Source organism: Delphinapterus leucas, chromosome 8 (assembly GCF_059928025.1).
Source record: "Delphinapterus leucas isolate spDelLeu-1000000601 "Yukka" chromosome 8, BTC_Dleu_Yukka2, whole genome shotgun sequence".
NCBI classification, from domain to species: domain Eukaryota; kingdom Metazoa; phylum Chordata; class Mammalia; order Artiodactyla; family Monodontidae; genus Delphinapterus; species Delphinapterus leucas.
Genome location: NC_143136.1, coordinates 91,872,292 through 91,892,294, shown reverse-complemented (window position 1 = coordinate 91,892,294; position 20,003 = coordinate 91,872,292). Strand labels below are relative to the sequence as shown.

At 40.0% G+C, this 20,003-nt stretch overlaps 1 protein-coding gene across 1 annotated transcript in view; it reads left to right on the top strand.

Moving 5' to 3' along the window:
• The window catches only part of THSD7B (thrombospondin type 1 domain containing 7B), a 758,467-nt gene extending 755,123 nt beyond the window's left edge, over positions 1-3,344 (top strand). The window contains exon 27 of the mRNA XM_022569631.3: positions 2,101-3,344. Within this exon, the coding sequence (XP_022425339.2) occupies positions 2,101-2,182 (82 nt within the window). The 3' untranslated portion in view covers positions 2,183-3,344. The remainder of the gene's footprint in view (positions 1-2,100) is intronic.
• The last annotated feature ends 16,659 nt before the right edge of the window (positions 3,345-20,003 follow it).

The following is a 20,003-nucleotide window of genomic DNA, read 5'->3' as shown; positions in this document are numbered from 1 at the left end:
AAATAGAACAAAATAATGCCATTTGCAGCAAACGGATGGACCTAGAGATTGTCTGATTTACTTCGCTCAGTATGACAGAGAAAGGCAAATGTCATATGATATTGCTCATATGTGGAATCTAAAAAATGGTACAAATGAACTTATTTACAAAACAGAAATAGAGTCACAAATGTAGCAAACAAGCTTATGGCTACCGGGGGGAAAGAGAGGAGGATAAATTGGGAGATTGGGATTGGCATATACACACTACTATCTATAAAATAGATAACTGATCAGGAGCCTGGGCCTGGCAATATGACTAGGGACACTGGAATATACATATATTTAATATAGGTAAAGTTGAATGTTATTCAGATAATTACAGCAACTGCTCTTGAGAAGCGGAACAGACCTGGGAAACGGGAAATCATAGGCCGAGGACGCCTCTGCAGAGAATTTAAAGCATATTTCTTCCTCCCCTCTGCTGAGAGGCAGGTGTTTGCCTGCAGCCAGCACTCAGCAAGTCATACACTGAGCACCTGCTACACGCTGGGTGCCGGGTAGGGACACAGTAGGATCTCTGGTTCCTTGTAGTTGTAATTTACCTCTTTAGCATCTATGAATCGCTCCAAACATCAAAATTTCTCCTGACTTAGAACCTGCGTATTTTAACCTAGGAGATTCTCCCTACAACCATGTTATCAAACATCTTTTTCTTTTGTGGTAAAATTCACATATCAAACGATTCTCTAATTTAACCATTAAGTGAAAGATGCCAGACCCCAAAGGCCACACATATAGTATGATTGCATATGAAATATCGAGAATAGGCAAATTTACAGAGGCAGAAAGTTGATATGTGGTTGCCAGGGACAGAGTAAGAGAACGGAGAGAGACTGCTTAGTGGGACCAGTTTCCCTTTAGGGTGATGGTTATGCAACACTCTAACACAGTGTTCGAAATGCCAGCCAGTTGTACACACTGAAATGTCTGTTTTTCATTTACATTCACTCGAAGTATAAAAATTAATACATACAGACAAAGAAGTTGTTTCCACCAAGTGCCTAATTAACGAATTGGATAGAGGGAGGATGCACTGAAGGGTTAAAGGCATTTGTGCTGCGTGTTTTAGATGCATTTACATTCCAGGCTGTGCCACTCACTCAGTGACTTGAGGGAAGGTAAATAACTTCTCTAGTCCTTCTCCGTCAAGTAGCAGTAATCCTAATGCCTCCCTCTCAGTGCTGTCCTGGGATTTATTGAGATACCTTCTGTAAATCCTCAGCACAGGGCTTGGCACTTGATGGCTCCCCGCTGCTGAGGACAACCCGAAGAGGGCTGAGCTCTGAAGTCACAGCAAAGCCAAGGCACTGAGGAGGGAAGGGAGACAGAACGGTGGGAGGTGGGGCACTGTGTGGTAGAATTCAAACTATAAATACTCCTCAACTGAGATTCACGCATACTGAGAATCAAAGGGCGTAATGCAGCATGTTTCGCCCAGATCTGGGGCATCGCTGTGTGATTTGGGAATGTAACTCAATCAAGTTCAGCTTCTCTCTCTGTGAGAAGGAATGGCAGCCCTCCCTGATCTGGCAACGTGGTTGACCTCAAGGAGAACAGAGACCAGGGGAGAATAGCTTTGCCTGGTGCAGAACCAGTGAACTTTTCCTGACTGACAGGCTCTGGTGACTTGGCAGCTAGATGTCAGGATTCAGGCCAGAGCAGAAGCGTGTTTACTTGAAAACAAGAGCAGAGTAAGGCACGGGAGTCTGGCTGTTCTAGCTACTTATGATGTTAAACATCTGTGCTGTGGAGGTCGTAGTAGTTCAGGAATTAGCAACAGATGTTCGCATTACTGCATATAAACAAAGGAAAGTAGCCTTTACCAAATTCATTGTTTCCGCTAAACCATTTTTAAGATTTTGAAAAAAAAAAAAAAACCAAAGGCTTCTCCTGGTTTAAGGGTCAAAGTACACCAATATTCCAAAAAGGAACCCACCAGTCCAGAGAAATCAATCTTTTGTCTAACCACTTGAATTTCTGTACCTCACAATTGTGTCTGGCACGTGAAACAGAGCTCTGTGAACTTTCTTTATCTCAGGAATTCTTTTCCCTTTACAGCAAGAAGCCAAAACCACATCAAAGCACACCTCCCCAACAGAAGCCTCTGACCTTAGCCTACGACGGAGACTTAGACATGTAACCTGAAAAAGAAATCCAAATGTAGACATCAACTGCCTTAACTGCTTTCTCTTTTGTAGCTCTCAGAATTCTCAGTTTTTTGAGGAATCTCATGATGTGTTAATACGAGGCAGGATACAAATATTGTGAAAGTAATATTGACTCAACTTCATTTGGACACGGAGTCAAGGAATATTTTGTCTGCCATTTTGCTTTCAAGGTGTTTGTGGGTGTGTTTAATTCTTTGATTTCCCCAAGGGACCTGAAAACCCTTCTCTTCCTGCTTGGAAATGGGAAGAAGAAAACATGATGGAATTCCCACAGACTCGAGTATAAACTTTATCCTTAGCAGCATGATGACAATCCAGAGGAAAGTCCAACCAAGGCATTTACTGTAAATGATGAGTCGCCTGACACTGCATTGTTATGCACTATGTTAGTGCAAATCCTTATTCTTCCCATACTTCAACACTGAGTTTTCTAGAGCTTACATCAGTTCAAAGACTTTCAAATTGGATTGCTTATTTTCATGAACATAGAGAGAATGGGTTACCATTTCAGAAATTCTCTGAGTTTTTACCTTTACAAATTGTATTTTGTTTTGTAGCCAGGGGCATGATGGTACTTCATGGGTTGCATCTATTGAAAACAAATGGAATGTGTGTAATTGCTGGACTAGATGAAAGCTAGGTGGTTTTGAATGAAATGTGTATTGAATGTTTGTTTGTTAGGGTGTACAAATGAAGTAATAGGTGGTTATATTGGAGAAAGAGGTAAATTAATTATTTCATCACTAAAACTGTGTATTTGAACAAAAACTTAGTCATATAGCATTAACCATACACAGTCGTAATTCAGTTTAATGATGAAAAACGCTGCTTTTGTAATTTCAATTTTCTTATTGAACATTTATAAATTCTTTTTCTGAATTTAATTATCTGACCTCATTTAATATATATCGAACGCTGATCCTGTTTGTAGCAAGTCTTGCTTTTATAAGGTTTCAAAATCTAAAACAACACATGAAAAAGCTGAAACCATTTTATGAAGATCGATGTTTGTAATTGTAGATGTTGGAAAGTAAGACGGTGCCATCTTGTGGTATTGACTTGTATTTATAGCAAATAAAGTGCTCAAGAGACTGAAATGTTAACTGTTGCCTGTTGCAGACTTCTTATTCCCTACTGAAGAGCCCATGCTTTGACGAAAACAGCTTTAATAACAGATGCCCAGTGTCACTGTTTTAGAGGTTGACAGCTGAAATCACTGACGGAGAAAAAGGACTCTTACCCCACATTCTCAGCACTAATGGTTATGCTATAAAATGGAGCCAAGCATGATTACACAGAGTAGCTTTGAAGGAATATTTAAAGCTTAGCTAACATTAGAACAAACCGCTGTAATAATAATAATGCAAACACTGACACGTAAATGAACTGAGAGGCCCGAGAAAATGGAACTGTTTGTTAGAAGTGTGATACGATGAGCAAGACAGAGGATGTTTTTATTTATACTAGGACATTTGATAACCATTTTAACACTAATTGATTTTCTTCAGTGGCACCATGGTTTTAAATGAAAAAAGTACGTGAAAAGAGAATAGCTTATGTCAATACTGTGGTTGAGGAAACAGCTCCTAGAATTGTCCTTTCATTAGTTCACTCTAGCTAAAGCTTCAGTAGTCTTCATGGTAGTTCAAGATATCCTGCTTCGGAGATCGAATCCTAGCCGTGCCCTTTACTGCCTGTATGAGCCTATGCAAGGATGACAAATTGTCTCTGCCTCAGTTGTTTGACTCACAAAGTGAGATGATGAAATCATTTTCCTCCTTAGGTAGACATTAACAATAAATGTAAAAGGGGGTTCTGGTTCAAGATGGCGACACAGAAGAATTCTGAACTCACCTCCTCCCACAGACATGCCAAATCTACAGCTACCTATGGAACAGTCCTCCAAAAGAAATCCAGAAACTAGCCGAGTGACTCCTACACATCAGGCACACAAGAAAAAACCCACATCAAAATGGGTAGGAGAGGCTGAGACACATTCTCTCCGTAAGCCCCACCCCTGGTGCAGTGACCCTCATCAGGAGACACAATCCCCAGCTTCTCTCTGAGAAGTAAAAGGTTTGAACCCCACATTTCACCCCAGTTTTTAAGACCTGCACCTGAGAGACAGGCGTTCAAAACATCTAGCTGTGAAAACCAACAGGGCTTGTGGCCACAAGACACACAAGGCCATAGTGAACAAAGAAACTTCTTAAGAAGCTTGCATGGACTTATTGTGGGCACCTTCCAGGGCCTAACACAGAGGCACCCAACCGAAAAGTGTCCAGAATTTCTGTGAAAGAGGCCTCTTTGCATATCTTAAAGCTTTGGCCTGAAGGGCAGGCATCTAATTTAATCCACATCTAGGGGCTAACTGAAATACTCTCCAAAGGCCATGGAGGCTGGTGGGAACCATCCTGGAGCTCTCCTTCTGTCTTACCCCATGTCCCCAGCATCTCCGGGAAAGGAGCTTGTTCACACATCTAGTGCCCTAGTTTTTACAGCTACCACCCAGGCATCTGGGCATCCTGAACATCTAACTCTGGTAGCCAGTGGGGCTTACATTAGCCCACACATTATTAGTCCCACAGGGCTATATAAGAGAAACACTCCTTAACCAGCTTCCCCCCCAACCAGGGCACAGCAAGGTGGCAGCAGGCGGAAATGCCCAGTCATTCCATGAAAGGGGACTATTAGCTTTTCTTTATAGCTGTCCTCTGAGGCACAGGCATACGTTTAGGAGCCAACTGCAATCCTCTCTGGAAACCAGAAAGGCTGGTGAGTGCTATCTTTGGGCTGTCTCTCTACTTCACCCCAGGTCACTGGTATCTCCAAAAAGGAGCTTGTGCACATGTCTGGCACCCCAGCTTTTGTGGCTGCTGCCTAGAGGACACATCCTTTGAGCCTGGCTCTGGCCAGTGCAGTCTGTGTTCATGGGCTCAACATGATGATGGCAAACAAAGAGACAGTTCTTAACTGTCTGTTACCCCAGGGCTAGGTGCAGAAGGGACAGACAGAAATGTCCATCTCCCATTCTTTTTCTGGAAAAAGTATATCTGCAGAGTTTAAAAGCTGCTGCCTGAGGACCCAGCATCCATTCAGCCTGAATCTAGGTGTTGTTACCAGAAATCCTCTCATTTGGAACACGGACGTGTCTTGGCAAACCCTCAACTACTGGTAGCTACTAAGAACAAAGTAGGCTAACTGGACAATCAAAGAGGTTTGATAGAGAACCAAGAAAGGTCAGGGTTGAATGCAAAGGTTCATGTCCTACAAAAAGCCACTTTTTCAAGACTGGGAGAGATGGCTGTTTTATCTACTCCATAGAAACCAGCAAAGAGAGTCAAAGAAAATGAAAAAACAGAGCAATGTGTTCCAAATGAAAGAACAAGAAAACCCCTCAGAAAAGACGTTAATGAAATGGGAGGTAAATTATTTACCTGATAAAGAGTTCAAAATAATCATCATAAAGATGCTTATCAAGGTCAAGAGAATGCATGAACAAACTGAGAGTTCCAACAAGAGACAGAAAATATAAGACCATATAAACAGAAGTCACAGAGCTGATGAATACAATAACTGCACTAGAAAACAGACTAAAGGACTTCAACAATGGATGAGATGAAGTGGAAGAACAGATCAGCAAACTTGAAGACAAGACAAATTTATTCAATCAGAGCAGCAAAAAGAAAAATAATGAAAAAGAGTGAAGACAACCTAAGGGACTTACAGGACAAAATTAAGTGGAGCAAGATTTTCATTATAGGATTTCCAAAAGAAGAGATGGAGAAAAGGGCAGAAAACTTATTTACATAAATAATGGCTGAAAACTTCCCTAACCTGAGGAAGGAAACAGATGTGTAGATTCAGGAAGTCCGGAGTGTTCCAAATAAGATGAACACAGAGAGACCCAAACCAGGACACATTATATTTAAATTTTCAAAAGTTAAAGACAAGGAAGAATCTTAAAAGCAACACAAGAAAAACAATTCATTACACACAGGAACCCCATAAGAATATCAGCAATTTTCAGCAGAACTTTGCAGGCCAGAAGGGAGTGGCATGATATATTCAAAGTACTGAAAGAAAACAACTGCCAAGAAAGAATACCCAGCAAAGTTGTTCTTCAGAATTGAAAGAAAGATAAAGGATTTCCAGACAAGCAACAGCTGTCTGGAAGCAAAAAGCCACGAGACAGGCCTTACAGGAAATGTTAAGGAAATTTCTTAAGCTGAAACAAAAGGACATTAATTAGTAACAGGAAAATGTATGCAAATGTAAATCTTACTGGTAGAGGCAAATACATAGTAAAAGTGAGAATAATCTAAAAATCTAATGTGGTAAAGTTGGTGAGTTAATCACTTAAAAAGGTAGTATGAAGGTTAAAAGACAAGAGTAGTAAAAATATAACAGATTGTTAATGGATATGCAAGATTAAAAGAATGTAAATTGTGAATTCAAAAACATAAGATGTGGGAGGAGGAGGAGTAAGTATGTAGAGCTCTAGAAGGTGTTCAAACTGATGATATATGAACTAAAATAGACTGTTATAAATATAAGTTGTTATATGTAAGCCTCATGCTAACCACAGAGCAAAAACCAACAGCAGATATACTAAAGAGAAAGAAATTTAAGCATACCACTAGAGAAATCAGCCAATCACAAGGAAACAGAGCAAGAGTAGAAGAAAGAAATGAATTAGAAAACAGCCAGAAAACAATGAACAAAATGGCAATAAGTCTATATCTATCAAAAATTACATTAACGTGTATGGACTAAATTCTCCAGTCAAAAGACAGAGTGGCTATATGGATTTTTTTTTTTAAACCTGTCTATATGCTGCCTATGAGAGACTCACTTCAAATGTTAGGACACACAGACTAAAAGTGAAAAGATATTCCATGGAAATGAAAACCAAAGGAGATCTAGGGTAGCTTTAGTTATATTAGACGAAATAGACTTTAAGCAAAGAACTCTAATAAGAGACAAAGAAGGTCATTGTACAATAATAAAGATGTCAATTCAACAAGAGGATACATTTGTAAATATTTACGCACCCACCATAGGAGCACCTAAATATATAAAGCAAATATTAAAGACCCAAAGTAAGAAATCAAGAAGAATACAATAATAGTAGGGGGACTTTAATACCCCTCTTACATCAATATATAGGTCATCCAAATAGAAAATCAATACAGAAGCATTAGCCTTATGAGACACATGAGAGCAGATGAACATCACAGACATATAAAGAACGTTCCATCCAAAAGCAACAGAATATACATTCTTCTCAAGCACACAAGGAACATTCTCCTGGATAAATCAGATATTAGGCCACAAAATAAATCTTAATAAATTTAAATAGATTGAAATCATATCAAGTGTCTTTGACAGGAGCCAATTATAGAGAAAACTGGAAAAGTCACAAATATGTGGAAATTAAACAACATGACACTGAACAACCAAAGGGTCAAAGAAGAAATTGAAAGAGCTCAAAAAGTATCTTGAGGGCTTCCCTGGTGGTGCAGTGGCTGAGAGTCCACCTGCCAATGCAGGGGATGCAGGTTTGTGCCCCGATCCAGAAGGATCCCACATGCTGCAGAGCGGCTGGGCCCGTGAGCCATGGCTGCTGAGCCTGCGCGTCCACAGCCTATGCTCCATAACGGGAGAGGCCACAACAGTGAGAGGCCCACGTACCGCAAAAAAAATAAATAAATAAAGTATCTTGAGACAAATGAAAATGGAAATACAACGTATCAAACTTACGGGATTCAGCAAAAGCAGTTCTAAGAGGGAAGTTCATAGCAATAAACACCCAGATTAGTAAACAAGAAAGAGCTCAAACAACCTAAATTTACACCTCAAGGAAACAGAAAAGAGGAACAAATAAAGCTCAAAGTTAGTAGAAGGAAGGAAATAATAAAGGTCACAATGGAATTAAATGAAATGGAGTCTTAAAAGACAACAGTTAACAGAAAATCTGAACAGACCAATTACTAGTAAGGAGATTGAATCAATAATCAAAATCCTCCCAACACACTAAAGTCCAGGACCAAATGGCTTCATCTGGGGAATTCTATCAAAAATTTAAAGAACTGATGCCAATCCTCCTCAAACTCTTCCAAAAAATAGAAAAGGAGAAGAAACTTCTAAACTCATTTGATGAGGCAGGACTAGCCTGATACTAAACCAAGAACACTACAAGAAAAGAAAACTACAGGTTAATATCCCTGATTAATGGCGATGCAAAAATCCTCAATAAAATATTAGCAAGCTGAATTTTTAAATACATTAAAATGGATAATACACCATGATCAAGTGAATTTATCCAAGGGATGCAAGGTTGGTTCAACATCCATAAATCAATCAATGTGATATACCACATTATCAAAACAAAGGATAAAATTACATATGATCATCTCAATAGAAGCAGAAAAAGCATTTGGCAAAATTCAACCTCCATTTATGATAAAAACTCTCAAAAACCTGGGTATAGAGGGATTGTACCTCAACATAATACAGACATATTTGAGAAGGCCACAGCTAACATCTTACTTAATATTAAAAACTGAAAGCTTCTCCTCTATGATCAGGAACAGACAAGGATGTCTACTCTGGCCACTTTTATTCAACATAGTATTGGAAGCCCTAGCCAGAGAAATTAGGGAAAAAAAGGGGGGGGGGGAAAGCCATCCAAATTGGAAAGGAAGAAATAAAAATTCACTATTTACAGATGACATGATATTATATATAGAAAACCCTAAAGACTATACCAAAAAACTGTTAGAATTAATAAATTAATTTAGAGAATGCAGTATGAATATATTTTAAAAATTGGTTGTGTTTCCATACCCTAATAACAAACTATCAGAAAGAGACATTAAGAAAATAATCCAATTTTCAATTGCAAAAAAAATAAAAATACCTAGTAATAAATTTAAACAAGGAAGTGAAAGATATTTACACTGAATAACGTGACACTGATGAAAGAAACTGAAGAAAAATAAATGCAAAAATATTCCATGCTCATGGATTGGAAGAATGAATATTGTTAGATTGTGCATACTACCTAAAGAAATATACAGACTCAGTGCAATTCCCATCAAAATTCAAATGGCATTTTTCACAGAAATAGAACAACAATCCTAAAATTTTTATGCAATGACAAAAGACCTCAAATAGCCAAAGGAATCTTGAGAAAGGACAATGAAGCTGATGACATCATACTTTCTGATTTCAAACTATATTACAAAGCTTTAGTAATCAAAAAAGTATGGTACTGGTATGGAATAGACATATACATCAACGGAAACAAATAGAGAATGCAGAAATAACCCACACATATATGGGCAATTAATTGATTATGAAGGAGCCAAAAATATACAGTGGGGAAAAGGATAGTCTCTTCAAATAAATGGTGCTGGGAAACTGGACAGCCACATACAAAAGATTTAAATTGAGCCCCCATTTTATATCATACACAAAAATTAACTCAAATTGGACTAAAGACTTGGACACAGACCTGAAACGATAAGACTCCTAGGAGAAAACAAAGGTGATAAGCTTCTTGACATTGCTCTTGGTGATAGTTTTGGATCTCACATCAAAAGCAAAGGCAACAAGAGCAAAAAATAAACAACTGGAACTGTATCAAATTACAAAGCTTCTGCACAGCAAAGGAAACCATCAACAAAATGAAAAAGCAATCTCCCAAACAGGAGAAAATATTTGCAAATCATATAACTGATAAGGAATTAAAATCTAATATATTTAAGGAATTCATACAACCCAATGGCAAAAATCCAAACAATTCTATTAAAAAATGTGGAGAGGATCTGAAATTTTTTTTTCCAAAGAAGACATACAGGTACATGAAAAGTGCTCAATATCACTAATCAACAGGGAAATGCTAATCAAAACCGCAATGACATATCATCTCACACCTATTAGAATGGCTTTTATTAAAAAGACAAGAAATAGCAAGTGTTAGTGAGGATGTGGGAAAAAAGGGAACCCTTGTGCACTGTTGGTGGGAATGTAAACTGGTGCAGCCACTATGGAAAAGAGTATGAGGTTCTTCAAAAAATTAAAAATAGAACTACCATATGATCCAGAAGTTCAATAGCTGGGTATTTATCTGAAGGAAATGAGACACTAACTCAAAAAGCTATCTGTACCCCATTTTTACTTCAGTACTAGTTATAATAGCCAAGACATGGAACCAACCTAAGTTGTTCCCTCCATCAACAGATCAATGGATCAAGAAAATGTAATATCTATAAAATGGAATATTATTCTGTCATAAAATAGAAGGAAATTCTGCCATTTATGAGAGCATGGATGGACCTTGAGGGCATTTTGCTAAGTGAAAGAAATCAGAGAAGGACAAATACCATATGATCTCATATGTGTAATCTTAAAAAAAATCATAGAACAGCTTGGTGGTTACCAGAGTTGGGAGGTACGGATTGTAGGGGTCACTAAAATGGGTAAAAACATCAAAAGTTACAAACTTCCAGTTAGAAAATAAATAAGTCCTAGAGATGTAATCCAGAGCATGGTAACCATAGTTAAGAATATACTATTATATATATAAATTTGTTAAGAGATTAAATTATTAAAAGTTCTCATCACAAGAGGGCAGACAGCAGAAGCAAGAAGAACTACAATCCTGCAGCCTGTGGAACAAAAACCACATTCACAAAAAGACAGACAAAATGAAATGGCAGAGGGCTATGTACCAGATGAAGGAAAAAGATAAAATCCCAGAAAAACAACTAAATGAAGTGGAGATAGGCAACCTTCCAGAAAAAGAATTCAGAATAATGATAGTGAAGATGATCCAGGACTTCGGAAAAAGAATGGAGGCAAAGATCCAGAAGATGCAAGAAGTGTTTAACAAAGACCTAGAAGAATTAAAGAACAAACAAACAGAGATGAACAATACAATAACTGAAATGAAAACTACACTAGAAGGAATCAATAGCAGAATAACTGAGGCAGAAGAACGGATAAGCGACCTGGAAGACAGAATGGTGGAATTCACTGCTGCGGAACAGAATAAAGAAAAAAAGAATGAAGAGAAATGAAGACAGTTTAAGAGACCTCTGGGAAAACATTAAATGCAACAACATTTGCATTATAGGGGTCCCAGAAGGAGGAGAGAGAGAGAAAGGACCTGAGAAAAATATTGGAAGAGATTATAGTCGAAACTTCCTTAACATGGGAAATGAAATAGCCACCCAAGTCCAGGAAGTGCAGAGAGTCCCATACAGGATAAACCCAAGGAGAAACACGCTGAGACACATAGTAATAAACATGGGACAAATTAAACACAAACAAAAATTACTGAAAGCAGCAAGGGAAAAACGACAAATAACATACAAGGGAACGCCCATAAGGTTGACAGCTAATTTCTCAGCAGAAACTCTACAAACCAGAAGGGAGTGGCATGATAAAATGATGAAACCGAATAACCTACAACCAAGATTACTCTACCCAGCAAGGATCTCATTCAGATTCGATGTAGAAATCAAAAGCTTTACAGACAAGCAAAAGCTAAGAGAATTCAACACCACCAAAACAACTCTACAACAAATGCTAATGGAACTTCAATAAGTGGGAAACACAAGAGAAGAAAAGGACCTACAAAAACAAACCCAAATCAATTAAGAAAATGGTCATAGGAACATACATATTGATAATTACCTTAAATGTGAATGGATTAAATGCTCCAACAAAAAGACACAGGCTTGCTGAATGGATACAAAAACAAGACCCATATATATGCTGTCTACAAGAGACCCACTTCAGACCTAGGGATACATACAGACTGAAAGTGAGGGTATGGAGAAAGATACTCCATGCAAATGGACATCAAAAGAAAGCTAGAGTAGCAATACTCATATCAGATAAAATGGACTTTAAAATAAAGAATGTTACAAGAGACAAGGAAGGACACTATGTAATGATCAAGGGATCAATCCAAGAAGAAGATATAACAATTACAAATATGTATGCACCCAACATAGGAGCACCTCAATACATAAGGCAACTGCTAACAGCTCTAAAAGAGGAAATCGACAGTAACACAAAAATAGTGGGGGATTTTAACACCTCACTTACACCAATGCACAGATCATCCAAAATGAAAATAAATAAGGAAACACAAGCTTTAAATGACACAATAGACCAGATAGATTTAATTGATATTTGTAGGACATTCCATCCAAAAACAGCAGATTACACTTCCTTCTCAAGTGCACACAGAACATTCTCCAGAATAGATCACATTTTGGGTCACAAATCAAGCCTCAGTAAATTTAAGAAAATTGAAATCGTATCAAGCATCTTTTCTGACCACAATGCTATGAGATCAGAAATGAATTACAGGCGAAAAAAAGGTAAAAAACACAAACACATGGAGGCTAAACAATACATTACTAAAAAACTAAGAGATCACTGAACAAAACAAAGAGGAAATCAAAAAATAACTAGAGACAAATGAAACCTACTGGATGCAGCAAAAGCAGTTCTAAGAGGGAAGTTAATAGCTATACAAGCCTACCTCAAGAATCAAGAAACATCTCAAATAAATAATCTAACCTTACACCTAAATGAACTAGAGAAAGAAGAACAAACAAAACCCAAAGTTAGCAGAAGGAGAGAAATCATAAAGATCAGAGCAGAAATAAATGAAATAGAAACAAAGAAAACAATAGCAAACATCAGTAAAACTAACAGCTGGTTCTTTGATAAGATAAACAAAATTGATAAACCATTAGCCAGACTCACCAGGAAAAAGAGGGAAAGGACTCAAATCAATAAAATTAGAAATGAAAAAGGAGAAGTTACAACAGACACCGCAGAAATACAAAGCATCCTAGGAGACTACTACAAGCAACTCTATGCCAATAAATGGACAACCTGGAAGAAATGGACAAATTCTTAGAAAGGTAGAACCTTCCAAGACTGAACCAGGAAGAAATAGAAAATATGAACAGACCAATCACAAGTAATGAAATTGAAACTGTGATTAAAAATCTTCCAACAAACAAAAGTCCAAGACCAGATCGCTTCACAGGTGAATTCTATCAAACATTTAGAGAAGACAGCTAACACCCATCCTTCTCAAACTCTTCCAGAAACTTGTAGAGGAAGGAACACTCCCAAACTCATTCTATGAGGCCACTACCACCCTGATAACAAAACCAGATAAGATACTACAAAAAAAGAAAATTAAAGAAAAATATCACTGATGAATATAGATGCAAAAATCCTCAACAAAATACTAGCAAACAGAATCCAACAACACATTAAAAGGATCATACACCATGATCAAGTGGGATTTATCCCAGGGATGCAAGGATTCTTCAATATACACAAGTCAATCAATGTGATACACCATATTACCAAATTGAAGAATAAAAACCATATGATCATCTCAATAGATGCAGAAAAAGCTTTTGACAAAATTCAGCATTTTATTTATGATAAAAACTGTCCAGAAAATGGGCATAGAGGGAGCCTACCTCAACATAATAAAGGCCATATATGACAAACCAAAGCAAACATCATTCTCAATGGTGAAAAACTGAAAGCATTTCCTCTAAGACCAGGAACAAGACATGGATGGCCACTCTCACCACTATTATTCAACATAGTTTTGGAAGTCCTAGCCACGGCAATCAGAGAAGAAAAGGAAATAAAAGGAATACAAATTTGAAAAGAACTAAAACTGTCACTGTTCACAGGTGACATGATACTATACATAGAGAATCCTAAAGATGCCACCAGAAAACTACTAGAGCTAATCAATGAGTTTGGTAAAGTTGCAGGACACAAAGTTAATGCACAAATCTCTTGCAGTCCTATACACTAATGATGAAAAATCTGAAAGAGAAATTAAGGAAACATTCCCATTTACCACTGCAACAAAAAGAATAAAATACCTAGGAATAAACCTACCTAAGGAGACAAAAGACCTGTGTGCAGAAAACTATAAGACACTGATGAAAGAAGTTAAAGATGATACCAACAGGGCTTCCCTGGTGGCCCAGTGGTTGAGAGTCCGCCTGCTGATGCAGGGGACATGGGTTCGTGCCCCAGTCTGGGAAGATCCCGCATGCCGTGGAGTGGCTGGGCCCGTGAGCCATGGCCACTGAGCCTGTGCGTCCGGAGCCTGTGCTCTGCAACGGGAGAGGCTACAACAGTGAGAGGCCCGTGTAGTGAAAAAAAAAAAAAAAAGATGATACCAACAGATGGAGAGATATACCATGTTCTTGGATTGGAAGAATCAATATTGTGAAAATGACTATACTGCCCAAAGCAATCTACAGATTCAGTGCAATCCCTATCAAATTACCAATGGCATTTTTTACGGAACTAGAACAAAAAATCTTAAAATTTGTATGGAGACACAAAAGACCCCGAATAGCCGAGGCATTCTTGAGGGAAAAAAACGGAGCTGGAGGAATCAGACTCCCTGACTTCAGACTATACTACAAAGGTACAGTAATCAAGATAGTATGGTACTGCCACAAAAACAGAAATATAGAGCAATGGAACAGGATAGAAAGCCCAGAGATAAACCCGTGCACCTATGGTCAACTAATCTATGACAGAGGAGGCAAAGATATACAATGGAGAAAAGGCAGTCTCTTCAATAAGCGGTGCTGGGAAAACTGGAGAGCTACATGTAAAAGAGTGAAATTAGAACACTCCTTAACACCATGCACAAAAATAAACTCAAAATGGATTAGAGACCTAAATGTAAGACTGGACCCTATAAAGCTCTTAGAGGAAAACATAGGAAGAACACTCTTGGACATAAATCACAGCAAGATCTTTTTTGATCCACCTCCTAGAGTAATGGAAATAAAAACAAAAATACACAAATGGGACCTAATGAAACTTCAAAGCTTTTGCACAGCAAAGGAAACCATGAACAAGACGAAAAGCCAACCCTCAGAATGGGAGAAAATATTTGCAAATGAATCAACGGACAAAGGATTAATCTCCAAAATATATAAACAGCTCATGCAGCTCAATATCAAAAAAACATGCAACCCAATCCAAAAATGGGCAGAAGACCTAAATAGACGTTTCTCCAAAGAAGACCTACAGATGGCTAAGAAGCACATGAAAAGCTGCTCAACATCACTAATTATTAGAGAAATGCAAGATCAAAACTACAATGAGGTACCACCTCACACCAGTTAGAATGAGCATCATCAGAAAATCTACAAACAACAAATGCTGGAGAGGGTGTGGAGAAAAGGGAACCCTCTTGCACTGCTGGTGGGAATGTAAACTGATACAGCCACTATGGAGAACAGTATGGAAGTTCCTTGAAAAACTAAAAATAGAATTACCATATGATCCAGCAATCCCACTACTGGGCATATACCCAGAGAAAACCACAATTCAAAAAGACACATGTACCCCAATGTTCACTGCAGCACTATTTACAATAGCCAGGTCATAGAAGCAACCGAAATGCCCATCGACAGACGAATGGATAAAGAAGATGTAGTACATATATACAATGGAATATTACTCAGCCATAAAAAGGAATGAAATTGGGTCATTTTTTGAGACGTCGATGGATCTAGAGACTGTCATACAGAGTGAAGTAAGTCAGAAAGAGAAAAACAAATATCGTATATTAACGCATATATGTGGAACCTAGCAAAATGTGACAGATGAACCAGTTTGCAGGGCAGAATTGAGACACAGATGTAGAGAACAAACGTATGGACACCAAGGGGTGAAAGCCACGGGGGGATGGGGGTGGTGGTGTGACGAATTGGGCGATTGGGATTGACATGTATACACTGATGTGTATAAAATTGATGACTAATACCTGCAGTATTAAAAAAAAAGTTCTCATCACAAGAAAATAACTTGTAACTATATTTGGTAGTGGATAATAACTAAACTTATTGCCGTGATCACTTCACAATATATACATATATTGAATCATTATGTTGTATACCTGAAGTTAACCTAATGTTATCTATGAATTTTATCTCAATTAAGAACAAAAAAGAAAAATGTAGGAAAAACTAAAATTACTAGTATGTACTAATAGTTCTGTTACCATTTACTAACTATAAGATTAATAATGTGATTTTAGGGGGCAGAATAGGATGACATGGAGTTCGCCTCTCCCCACAGTTACATCAAGAATACATGTACAAATTGAACAGTTCTCACAGAGCACCTGCTGAACACTAGCAGGGGACCTTGGACACCTAAATGGACAAGAAAAATCCCCACACAACCTGCTAGGGTGAAAGGAAGAAAAGAAGAAAAAAGGAAATGGGACAGGACCTGCACCCCTGGTGTGGGGAGCTGAAGGACAGGAGAGGTTCCCCCTCTGAGGGAAGCCCCCTCAGTGGCAGGGAGATCAACTGGGACAGAAAGGAAGCTTTGGGGACTCAAAGGAGAGCACAGCATCTGGTCTGTGGCAGGCAGGACAGAAAAAAACCTACACAGATGGTACATGCTGCAACCCTGCATGCCCCAGCCTGAGTCATGTGTCTGCTGGTACAGAAGGGGGCTGGGTACTGGAACATGGGGTTTGGAGAGCGGACCCAGGAAGGGGACAGCTGTTGGCTGTGAAGAGACATAGTGAAGGGATGGGAGTAAGGAGCTCCACAACTGGGAATGTTAGTGGAAGAAGCCCAGGCCACCATAGAAGCAGGGTGTCATTGTTGAGTGGTGCATAAGAGGCGGGGCCGCCATTGCAGCCCCCTTCCCCATGCACCAGCTCCTGCCTCCGTGGGCACTAGGAGGGACATGTGCCTGAGCAGGTTCACCTGCCCTGCCCACCAATGCCTCCTCTGGACCCACCAGGCCCAGTGGGCTCATGCGCCTCGCCCATCATCACCTCCACCCCGACCCGTCACTGCCGCTGCCCCCGCCTGCCTGGGCAGCTGTGTGTGCTCTAGGGAAGCCTAGAGAAGCAGATGCTCTAGGGAAGCAGATACTCTAGAGAAGCAGATGCTCATGGGAGGAACACAGGCAGAGGTGGGGCTGAAACCACAGCTGAAAACCAGGGGTCATGTAATGAAGGAAGAAGAGCTGAAATCTCTCCTCGTGGCTGCAGAAACCACCAACATACACCCCTGATGCTGCTTTGTAAACTCAGTGCTTGTGGAGTATCTGAACGGACGAGTGCTCCCACAGCTGACATGGGTGTAGCTTTAGCAGCTGTGGGCTTTGTGGGCATGTACATGCAGGGATTTGACCAGGCCAGAATCTGAGTTGCCCCCATAGCTCCCGCAGCAGGTCCACATACACAGTTCCTGCAGTTCTGGGACCTGACTTTGGTGGATCTGTGCTGGTGGCCTGGTGAAAACAATGCCTGAGAGACACCAGGGCCAATTCATCAATTCATACCCATGATTAAGGTGGGGCGGAGAGCAGTTCCAACAACAGTGTAATTTGTGAGCCAGCACAATGAGTGAAAAGTGACACAACAGAGTACAGGTGAACACCTCCAGAGGAGGAAAACTCAGTGGCTTCTCTCCCAGTGGGAGTGTTCCAATCCCACCTAGCTCACACCACAGATCAGAAACACAGCTCAGAAAGAGATCTGGGGGCTTCTACTCCACCAACTAGGGAGTACACCCTGCCCCTGACAGCAGTCACAGCCACCGAGCAAAGGGGAGGCCCCGCTTAATATCCACTGCAGGCTTAGGTCACCACAACAACTGTCACATCTCCTATCAAGGGGATAATGGCCAGCATACACTGAGGAAAAAGGCAGCAGACATCCATTCTAAAAACAGCCTCTGTTGGGTTTCCCTGGTGGCGCAGTGGTTGAGAATCCGCCTGCCAAAGCAGGGGACATGGGTTCGAGCCCTGGTCTGGGAGGATCCCACGTGCCACGGAGCAACTGAACCCGTGCACCACAGCTGCTGAAGCTTGTGCCTAGAGCCTGTGCTCCGCAACAAGAGAAGCCACCGCAGCGAGAAGCCCGCTCACTGCAATTAGAGAAGGCCTGCGCGCAGCAGCAAAGACTCAGTGCAGCCAAAAATAAGTAAAATAAATAAATTTTAAAAAATAATAATAAATAAATAAAAATAAAAACAGCCCTTGCATCAAAAAATATTAAACATGCAGACACTATACAGGGATGTTTCCACATTAAAATAGCCGTCCAAGACAGTGTGAGGGTCAGGCATCAGGAGGAAGAACCCCCAGAGCATTTGGCTTTGAAGGCCAGTGGGGCCTGAGTCCAGGAGCTCCACACTCAGGGAGAAACAGAGACTCCACCCTTAGAGTGTGCACACAAAACCTCACGTGCACTGGGATCCAGCACAAAGCAAGACGTCCATATGAACCAGGGCTAGACCTGACTAGGGGTCTGGGAGGGTCTGCTGGGGAGGCAGCAGTTGGCCATAACTCACTGTTGGGGCAAGGACACTGGTGGCAGAGGCTCCAGAGAATATTGATCAGCGTGAACTCTCCTGGAGGTCCCCATTTTGGACCAAGACCAGGCCCCACCCAACAGCCTACAGGCTCCACAGCTGGAACGCCCAGGCCAGCGAGACAGGAACACAGCCCCACCTATCAGCAGACAGAATGGCTAAAGCCATACTGAACTCACAGCTACCTCAAAAAACACCCCTTGACACAGCCCCGCCCGTCAGAGGGGCAGGACACAGCTCCACCCACGAGAGGGCAGGTGCCAGTCCCTCCCACTAGGAAGCCTGCACAAGCCCCTGGGCCAACCTCACCCACCAGGGGGCAGACACCAGAAGCAAGAAGAACTACAATCCTGCAGCCTGTGGAAAGGAGAACACAAACACAGAAAGTTAGGAGCTAGAAGGAGCTAGAAGATTTAAAGAACAAACAGAGATGAACAATATAATAACTGAAATGAAAAATACACTAGAAGGAATCAATAGCAGAATAACTGAGGCAGAAGAATGAATAAGTGAGCTGGAAGATGGAATGGTGCAAATCACAGCCACAGAACAGAGAGAAGAAAAATTAATGAAAAGAAATGAGGACAATCTCAGAGACCTCTGAGACAATATTAAGTTCACCAACATCCACATTACAGGGGTCCCAGAAGGAGAAGAGAAAGAGAAAGGGCCTGAGAAAATATCTGAAGATATTACAGCCGAAAACTTCTCTAACATGGGAAAGGAAACACTCAAATCCAGGAAGCGCAGAGTCCCATACAGGACGAACCCAAGGAGGAACATGCCAAGATACATATTAATCTAACTGACAAAAATTAAAGACAAAGAAAAAATATTAAAAGCAACAAATAATGTACAAGGGAATCCCCATAAGGCTGTCAGTTGATTTTTCAGCAGAAACTCTGCAGGTCAGAAGGGAGTGACATGATAATATTTAAAATGATGAAAGGGAAAAACCTACAACCAAGAATACTCTACCCAGCAAGGCTCTCATTGAGATTCAACCAAGAAATTAAAAGCTTTACAGACAAGCAAAAGCTAAGAGAATTCAGCACCACTAAGCCAGCTTTGCAACAAATGCTAAAGGAACTTCTAGGTGGGAAAGTGACTAGCAGCTTAAAACAACCTTGTACATGTATAGACTGCTATATCAAAACCTCAAGGGAATAGAAAACCAAAAAACTACAAGAGATACACACACAAAAAAGAAAAAGCAACCCAAACACAACACCAAAGATAGTCAGCAAATCACAGGAGAAGATAACAAAAGAGGAAGGGAAGAAAAAAGACCTACGAAAACAAACCCAAAACAGTTAAGAAAATGTCAGTAGAAACATACATATCAATAATTACCTTA